Source organism: Lepisma saccharinum, unplaced genomic scaffold (assembly GCF_977018435.1).
Source record: "Lepisma saccharinum unplaced genomic scaffold, izLepSacc3.1 HAP1_SCAFFOLD_598, whole genome shotgun sequence".
NCBI lineage: Eukaryota > Metazoa > Arthropoda > Insecta > Zygentoma > Lepismatidae > Lepisma > Lepisma saccharinum.
The window spans coordinates 128,973-139,124 of NW_028143271.1; the positions used below are offsets into that span (position 1 = coordinate 128,973).

At 39.7% G+C, this 10,152-nt stretch overlaps 1 protein-coding gene across 1 annotated transcript; it reads left to right on the forward strand.

Moving 5' to 3' along the window:
* The first annotated feature begins 9,050 nt into the window (after window positions 1-9,050).
* On the forward strand, window positions 9,051-9,548 carry LOC145983057 (uncharacterized). The gene has a single exon (XM_083116336.1). It carries the CDS (start codon window positions 9,051-9,053, stop codon window positions 9,546-9,548), a length of 498 nt encoding a protein of 165 aa, XP_082972462.1.
* Window positions 9,549-10,152: the final 604 nt, after the last annotated feature.

The following is a 10,152-nucleotide window of genomic DNA, read 5'->3' on the forward strand; positions in this document are numbered from 1 at the left end:
AGATTCCCAAGCCTCTCCACGCACAAGGAAGTCCAATTTGCCGAGAACGAACGGAACTGCCCGATCGCTTCCGAACGTGGCGGAGAGGTAAAATGTGCCTCGGCGGACAGTCAGAAACGTCGGGTATTGACTTCGCATCCCGTCACGCAGACTTGGCAATCGAATTAAAAGCCGGAGGCAACCTTTCCGTAACGAACAGCTCTCTTCGCGTAAGAAACTAGTGTCAATTTACTGGTTGTTCTAACTTTGGAGAAGCGATTATAGTTTCAGCCCTGTTGACGGATGGATCTGCAACCCCTGGGCAAAATTTCACGCTATAGTGCAGGAAAGTAGACAGCATCTGTACACGCTCGACTGTGGTGACCTTGAACTTCAGGAATGTCGGACCCTGTGCCCGTTGCGCGCCTTCCGGAAAAACCGAAGGATATCTTCATTCTGCCTGGTATCGGGTTCGATCCTCTGAGAGCTCAGGTAGGAAACTTTTTATTTTCCTTAATCGGAGACTTTATTACTTTCACAGACATTATTGCAGACCAAGTTTCTTCCTACATCTTTGACCTACCCTCGATAAAGTAAACTTTTGACTTTCTTGAAAAGTTTGTGTATATTGGTAATGTACCGTCACGGACATTTCTGGGGTGTAACGATCCTGTTCGTAGTCAATGTGATTGTTGAAACCCAAAAGGGTCCTTTACTGTAGACAGCATTGTCGGAAAAGACATAACTTACCACGCGTCTATGTGCATTCACATATTTGACAGCAAGAACAAAATTTCTTTCACATAGATTTGAATTTGATTTGTTGGTTTAAGTCCACTTTATGCAAAGAAAACCTAATCGGGACTGGACCTACAGTTTAAAGTGAGATCCGAACCACTGTGCCATGTGCCTCCACCGGCCATCGATCCCGGGACACCTTGATTACAATGTGACGATGTTACCACTATGCCATCTGAGAGGCCCTCTTTCACATAGACGAGGAACATTTGAACAACATGAACAATTGTCAATTGACATGGTAAGCCAGTAACATTTTTCAACCTGATTTACAACAACAAACAATAATAGTAATCCTCTATAATAAAAATAAGAGTGAATGACGCTTTTGTCACCTGTATATAATTAGGATCCTATACTTACTTAGTTTAATCAGGAAGTGAACTTGCAGTTTAAAGTGTGTGTTTAAACCGCTGTGCCTTCACTGGGAATCGGAATCCGGAATATTTTTATAACATGGAGTTAAGCCACTCTTCGCTGCGCTATTAAACATTTTCAATAAACACGATTTCCAAACATAACTTTTCTCCTCGCCTCAAGACCATTTGCAGTGCAGAGAGCTTCAGTTGAATATTGATTTCCTAAGAACGCTTACATATAATAGTTCAATAGACCCTAAGATTCATTCTTGATTAGATGAACAACACTATGATGCTGTGATTATACTCAATTTTCTAGTGACCTGAAATATTACTGTACACGCGTTTATAACAAACTTGCAAATTATTTGAAAGATAAATCACAATTTGTATCATCCAAAATATCAAATATTCACCAGCAAACTTCTTTATTTGTATAGGTCTTTTAGTTCAAATACTTGCAGTTGAATAAATAATAATACAACACTGTTTTCAGTATGATAGTATCAAATATATTTGTTTTCTCCTAAAGTTTATGGAAATATAAACAAACATATAACTGCAGAGACATCTATTGTGCGAGCTGGGAACATAAGAATAGTGCTGGCGAATCGTCTCCACCTCTGTGAAAGATAGTTTTCACTTGAGTTTGATTGTCTGACAGCATAATTACCCAAAGGGTTATGGATGGGTTTTCCTGAAAGCTTGTCAGCTATAGGTCAATGATAAATCGATTATATTGTTTGACAATTTTTGCATTCGAACCGATGTCGTGGATTGAACGAATCTTAGAGTACAGGGAGTTATCTTTTTAAAATAAATTAGACAATGTTTATTTCAAACGAAACCAAACCTAGCTCGATCCAAAGCAATCAAATGATTCGCACAAGATCAATTCGATCTTACAAAGTTCGATTCACAAGAACAAATCGCACCAAGTACGATTCTTGAGAACAAACCGCACAGAGTTCGATTCGAGACTACAAACCGCACAGAGTTCGATTCGAGAGAGCACACCGCGCGGAGTTCGATTCGAGAGAACAAACCACATAGAGTTCGAATACAAATAACAATTAGTACAGCGTTCGGTTCAAAAGAACAATTAATACAGCGTTCGGTTCAAAAGAACAATTCGTACAGCGTTCGGTTCAAAAGAACAATTCGTACAGCGTTCGGTTCAAAGAACAATTCGTACAGCGTTCGGTTCAAAAGAACAATTCGTACAAAGTTCCGTTCAAAAGAACAATTCGTACAAAGTTCGGTTCAAAAGAACAATTCGTACAAAGTTCGGTTCAAAAGAACAATTCGTACAAAGTTCGGTTCAAAAGAACAATTCGTACAAAGTTCGGTTCAAAAGAACAATTCGTACAAAGTTCGGTTCAAAAGAACAATTCGTACACAGTTCTGTCCCAGGGAATAAAATCGTACAAAATTCTGTCCCAGGGAATAAAATCGTACAAAATTCTGTCCCAGGGAATAAAATCGTACAAAATTCTGTCCGGAGGTATAAAATCGTACAAAGTTCTGTCCGGAGGAATAAAATCGTACAAAGTTATGTCCGGAGGAATAAAATCGTACAAAGTTATGTCCGGAGGAATAAAATCGTACAAAGTTATGTCCGGAGGAATAAAATCGTACAAAGTTATGTCCGGAGGAATAAAATCGTACAAAGTTATGTCCGGAGGAATAAAATCGTACAAAGTTCTGTCCGGAGAAATAAAATCGTACAAAGTTCTGTCCGGAGAAATAAAATTGTACAAAGTTCTGTCCGGAGGAATAGAATGCTACAAAGTTCTGTCCGGAGGAATAGAATGCTACAAAGTTCTGTCCCGGGGAATGAAATCGTTCAAAGTTCTGTCCCGGGGAATGAAATCGTTCAAAGTTCTGTCCCAGGAAATAAAACCGTACAAATTTCTGTCCCAGTGTATAAAACCGTACAAAGTTCTGTCCCAGTGTATAAAACCGTACAAAGTTCTGTCCCCGTACAAAGTTCTGTCCCAGGGAATAAATCCCTACAATGTTCTGTGCCAAGGAATAAATCCGTACAAAGATCTGACCCGGGGAATAAAATCGTACAAAGTTCTGTCCCGAGGAATAAAATTGTACAAAGTTCTGTCCCGGGAATAAAATCGTACAATGTTCTGTTCTGGTAAATATTTCGTTCCAAGTTCTGTCCCAGGGAATAAAATTGTATGAAGTTCTGTCCCAGGAAATAAAATCGTTCAAAGTTTGTCCGAGGGAATAAAATTGTACAAAATTCTGATCGAGGTAATAAAATCTGTCTATTGAAGAGAACAAGTGCATCAGCAAGTCATAAAATGTGAGAAAATAAGTTTTACAGTTATTCCTTCCTTTCATAACTTGTCATTGTATATTTCAATCTCAAATTTAGATCCTCAAAAATATATGGTACCCACGCAGAAAATTAGAAACTTCTAAAGCAAGATTTAAAGCACGCGGATCGACTTGAAACTCGAGGGTTTTTGTTAAATAATTGAAAGAATTGTAACGACGCCCTAGTTTTAATTATAAACGCTTTCTGAGATGCATTTTTTACGAGGTATTTAGTTATATAATAATTTAGTAACATTGGCATTTAAATGTCTTATTACTGAAGGAAAGTTATTTGTTGGCATTTTTAGTTATTATTTCTTATCTCTGTTCACAGCAATGGTTATTCCATGCTATAATTGTGAAAATTGATTATTTTGTCTACCGATATGGAAAGCAACTGAACCGAAAGAGATAGGCTATCCTTTGGTTCTGGAATTGACAGAATCTAATTATAAAGCTCACACAAAGACCTGCTGTTCTGAGTACATACACAGCAATCGCAGAAAATACCTGCTTTCTCAAGGGCATTTCTATCTGGAATAGCACAAGCGTAGATAGCAGTGTTTCCAACCTCTCAATAACTCAAAAATCGTAAAAAGAAACCCCACTTGTATTTTAAGGATTGCTACACGATTATGGTACATAATATGTGTATGCGAGCGCGCACGCACGTGGCTTATTCAGGCTGTTGTTATTGAAGAGAAATATAAAAACAATTTCTTAAAAACTTTACTTTGTTTACGGATGATTGCGATTTGCATTTATTTGCCGGTGCAAGATTTTTTTAAGGTTAGGCATACTTCTATTCAGTTTCAAAAGTTCCGATTTCGGTTGGTTAAAATAACTCAATTTTAGACATTTTTTTTTAAGTTAACGGGAATTTCTGATACTTATCCACGATAGTAAAATATGAACTTTGGTATTGCGGTTCAGTATTGAGAAATCATTGCTATCTCTTTTTCTATGTGCCGACTCTGTGCAGGAGGGGTTAGTTCAATGCCCTACGACGCCAGGGGTTCCGGGTTCGAATGCCGGTGTTGCAGGAATGGTTTACCCCCGAGATTTTTTACCCCCCGGTAATAATTCCCTAGGAATGGTTTACCCCCCCCCCCGGAAACATCAAAGAGAGACTAGCATAAATGGGGTAATACTAGGGAATTATTACCCCCGGTATTTAATCCCTAGGAATCGTTTACCCCTTCGCCTTTGTCGGCATTGAGTGAGAGGGGGGTAATCGTACCATAGGGATGCTTTACCCCCTAGAGTACGATTACACCCCTCTCACACAATTAGGCTTGTGGTTTCTTTGTAGTGTCACCATATGCCGACGTTAGTTGAGGAGGGTAAACCATTCCTGGGGAATTTATACCCAGGTGGTAAACCATCCCTAGGGTACGATTACCCCCTCTTTCTCAATGCCGACAAAGGCGAAGGGGTAAACGATTCCTAGGGAATTATTACCGGGGATAAAACTCTCGGGGGTAAACCATTCCTGCGACACCGGCCTGGGTATGTTTTTTTTTTGTGAATGCGATTACAGTTACTTGCGTACTACAAGCCAGTGGGATGTAGCTCATTCCCAAAATTAATACACCTGCTTGCTGCGACGGCCCTAAAAGGGCCAGATGTGAGGTAACTAATATAGCATTTAATTAAATGACGTAACACATGCTTTAGTCCCAACACTTCTGACTGAGAATGGCAGATCACGGGAAGAAATAATAACTTACCCCGTTCGGCACGAATAACATCTATTCACCAGTCTTACTTCCATAGCGATGACCCGTGGAGGCACATAGTGGTTCGGATCCCACTTTGAACTGTAGGTCCAGTCCCGATTAGCCTTACTGTGCATAAAGTGGACTTAAAACACCAACTCAATCAATCAATCCTATAGCGATGATAACCAAAAAGACCCCTCGCCACTCTCGTCACCTGACCTTCACCCACCTTCCGTCTCGCAGTTTCCTGTGAAAAACCTCTTTCTCGAAGAAAAGCAGACACAGAATATGGCAAGATTCTACTCGTGCCGCTAGGGTATGTTACGATCCCCATCTTACAAAACAATTTCCCAAATTGAAATTGTAAAAATTGAAAATAAAATTTAATTGTCTGCCATTCTCCCAAAAAATTAAAATAGAAGTAATTTTATTACATAAGGAGTACATAAAATGAGAAAATAATGTTTTGAATCCACCACCAAAATAATTAATAAAAGTAAATTTAAAACAAATTGAACATCACAAAGCTTGACAGATGGAAATGAATTCCCTTTTGCCACACACGCTGGTAGTGTTTTGTTTTGAAAAAACAAATGCATACACATTTGTTTGCAAATGTAACAGTTTCAATTACTCATCATAAAATGTAGTTCAGTTACAGTTTCCTTCTGCGGTAAATTTTCGTGTAAACAAATAACAAATCAATTATCTTTAATTGTTATAAAATAAATATATGGTGGCTACATGTGTTTCATTTATGTTTCTGGTGCATAATACAAAATCTTCAAATATTTATTTTATTTAAAAAAAATATGGAACATGCAGTCAGCTTTGCTTGAATGAATTGAATTTCTGCTTTAAGTGTACTTTATGCACAGATAGGCTAATTGCGACTGGACCTACAGTTTAAAGTAAGATTCGAACTACTGTGCAATATACTTCCACCGGGTATCGAATCGGAACCCATTGATTACAAGACAATGACGCTACCAATACGCCATCTGGGAGGCTCCTTAGCTTCCTTGCCTTGGACAGTAGTATTCAAGTAATTTCACCTTAGCATCCAGAGAAGACGCAAAGTTGGAAACAGAGTTGGCAAATTTAACCCTTCCCTTACGTTACAAAATTTCAATTTAAGAATTTAAATCCCGTAAAGTACATGTAGAAGTAACTGTTGATTGCGTTACTTTTATTGCGAAAACGTTAAAGTTTGAAAGTAACTAGTTGCAGTTAGAATTCCTCAAAAATGTAACCTGTGTTACTAAAAACTAGTTGCTTCCAAATATTGAATTATGCATTCACCATCGCTATCCTTAATTACGTCCAAATGTAATACCGGAATAATTCTACTATGTATTTCAAACGAAGAATTACTTTACTTCCTTTACCATTTGAAAGTTATGAGTCAAAAACCTACTCCTTCTCTGGGGTGACACCACATGTGTTCAAAAATATATTTCTCGACTCGACTCATGGGTTATCGCTAAGTCGGTTGCAAGTTCCTTCAATTTCTTGCCAGTTTCTAAACTATTAGGCCGTTACGAAGTTCTAGACGCACCCTATATATTCTGAACTTGCTTGCACAGTAAGGAGAATAAATTGGAGTTGTCAGGGACTTCTTGAAATACATACTGAAGTTCTTGCAATTTACCCTATCCTGATTTGATTTGGTTTATCTTACTTCGCTTTTCTGCAACTTTTGATTAATTGCGAGAGATGAGTGATGATATGATGAAATTGATGAAGGAGTGCTCGCAAGGAACGCCTATGCCGAGGACTGGATTCGAGCCCGTAACCCCTGGAGTCGTAGCACGCTGTGCTACGAACTTCGCCACGGAGATCGACACCCTATCCTGAAAAAAAATGCATCGCTTATTGCCTCTCTTATTTTACCATTATCTGGTTTGTCTTCTACAAATTATGAAGATTTTAGGGTTGTTTCTTTTATGATTCCATAGCAACGGCAATTTTCCCGTTACTGTACAACTTCAACTTTTTATCATAGGTGCGATAGTACCGACACAGACGACGTGTCGTTTCTAGAAACTAACCACTGTCCTCTAAGTGTTCATTTGTTCTGAATGAGAAGCATTATCAGGAGAGGGAAACGATGTTGTGCTGTATTTTTCAAACGATAGCTAAACAATTCGAAAATCAAGAAAAAAAGCGAGAATGCTGTTCAACGCTGGAGAACACCAATGATCGTTTTCGGAAATTGATATTTTTTATACCTGTAATTAGCTGGATTTTTCCTGCTTCGTATCGGGAAGAGCTACACCAATCGCAGGGAGAGGCACAAGAGGAACAAGGACGTCATCGATTTTGCCATTAGCTCCAGCTTTGTACCGCGTAATAACAAGAGGATCAGCCTTTGGAGTTAGTCCAACTTTTTGTTGTATTTACAATATATAATGGGGCATGTATTTACTGGTGATTTCGTTTTTGCTGTACTTGTTTATTTAGCACGAGTGCGCTTCTGTCATCTCACTGCTTACACAAATACGAGTTCAATGTAGCCTCTTTGATAACTGATTGAACAAGTAGTTATAAACCATTTCAAGCACTAAAAGTAAATTACATTTAATTCGGTGCCATCAACTCACTGTCACTTTTGTTTCTGCACATATGTTCAGTTTGAAACGTTCTTTTAATGAAAGCACAATACTGTTGTAAAAACATAAACGCAAGTAAGTTTAAGCACTCAGGATACGGATAGTGTTTTCATATACTATCCAATATTTGTAAATTTATGTGCGTTCAATTTGCAAGCGTGCGTGTAGTGAATGATTTACAATAAGAAAAGTCTACTTTTTAGATTCGGCTTTCTTTACTTCGAGTAAATATCAGTTCCATTTTCGTATCAGATGTAGGGGAGAGTTGCCTATATTGTACCTCCTAAGTCGTTCCACCGCTGGATTTCTGTGATCCTTGCTCATGAGTACCATCTAGCGGCATGTATAGAAAGGTCTTCAGCAGCGAGGGAGGTAGTGATGAAAGTTGGTGTTTGTGCTCGTGTCTGCTAGTTGCTAGAAACATTTGAAGGTTTTAGCAGTGTGTGAAGTAATCATTGTGTCGAAGGCGTAATTAGATATACGTCGAACGGTGAGTTTGAAGTAACTGATCTTTAAGTGCATGCTAGAGGTAAGTTTCGGGAGCATGTTGACTGCGAAGTTTTGTGCACGAGTTTTCTTTGTTAGGAGACGAATGGCGGGAATAAGGAGAGAGTGCCGGTTGCCTAATTTGTACCACACGTTGGTTTCCTATATTGTACCGGTACAATATAGGAAACTGCGATGAAAGTGGCTAATGGTCCGTACCCCAATTTTATTTTTCAGATGTATACGAAACGGAAGTACGGATCATGGAATACAGACGACCTGGAGATGGCCATGGCTGCATTAAGGAACCGGGATTGCGGCATAAATGAATGTTGTCGACGGTACGGCATCCCAAAACCCACTCTGAAGAGACATCTAGAGGCCAAAAATGCATATGCGAATGAATCTGTGAAGCAAATGGGTCGTGGTACAGTTTTCTCGCCAGAACTGGAAAAGGAAATTGAGAAATACCTTCTTCAGATGGAGGAAAGTTTCTTTGGATTGTCAATATCAGATGTTAGGAGGTTAGCTTTCGACATGCAAATAATTTGTCCCATAATTTCAACAAACAGAAACGAACGGCAGGTAAAAAGTGGTTCTATAATTTCATGAGACGACACCCCACGTTATCTGTGAGACAGGCAGATCCAACATCATACGCTCGAGCCAGGTGATTTAACAGAGAATCTGTAAACGCTTTCTTTGACATATTGGAAAAGTGTGTAGATTCAAATGGACTGGATGGAACAAGATTTAATAACATGGATGAGTCAGGAGTGACCACTGAGCAGAAACATGTGAGGAAAATAGTGGGAATGAAAGGGAAGAAGCAGGTCGGAGGAATCACGTCAGCAGAGAGAGGTGCCACAACTGTTGTGTGTTGTGTAAACGCCTCAGGACATTACGTAACACCCATGATCATATTTAAGAGGCAGATAATGAGTGATGCCCTGAAGGTGGGCACGCCACTTAGAAGTGTGGTGGAAGTCTCCGAGAGTGGGTACATGAATTCGGATTTATTTGTGAAGTTCCTCCGACATTTCATCCAGCACGTGAACTGTTCCCCGGGAAGGAAAGTTCTTTTGCTACTAGATGGCCATACCACCCACTCTAAAAATCTTGAAGCTCTGACTGTGGCCAGAGAACACGGGATAATAATTCTGCAGCTTCCTGGACATACAACCCATCGACTTCAGCCTTTGGACGTCGGTTTCTTCTCGCCACTGAAAAGGTACTATGATGAAGCCATAGAAACTTAGATTAGAAGCAATGTCGGATGTGCAGTAACCCAATATCATGTGTCCCAGCTATTTGCACAAGCCTAGGGTCTTGCATGCACTTCAGCTGTTGCAGAGAGCTGCTTCAAAACGTGTGGTATCTGGCCTGTAAACCGTCACGTTTTCATAGACTCTGATTTTGCTGGTTTCTCAAATTTCTCGGGAACCTACAGAGGTTTTCGATCAGGTTCAGGGCGCCGATGTAGCTCCTATTGACATGCCACGACCAGTGACCTCGCAAAGATGACCCCAGCAGAAATATTCCCTGTTAGGGTGAAACACTCCACTCGGAAGAGATCCCAGACAGCTGTAGAACTAACTTCTTCTCCATACAAAAGCCAGTTGAGTAAAAAAGAGTTGAAAACGTTTCATCCCGACACCACTGCATCTGCGGTTCTGTTCGAAGCTGCTTCTACGTCTGGTAATAGACGAGGTACAAAGAAAACGTGTCGACCGAAAGCTGAACCAGCATCAAATATAGAGGCACATCCTCATCCACTCTTCCACATGAACATGCAGAAGATTGGTACTGCAATAACTGCGATGCATGTAGCGTGGAAGCAATGACTCAGTCTGTCCAGTGCAA

Excerpts from the sequence above, each read along its gene's own strand:
- LOC145983057 (XM_083116336.1), top strand. The coding sequence starts at position 9,051 with ATGGATGAGTCAGGAGTGACCACTGAGCAGAAACATGTGAGGAAAATA.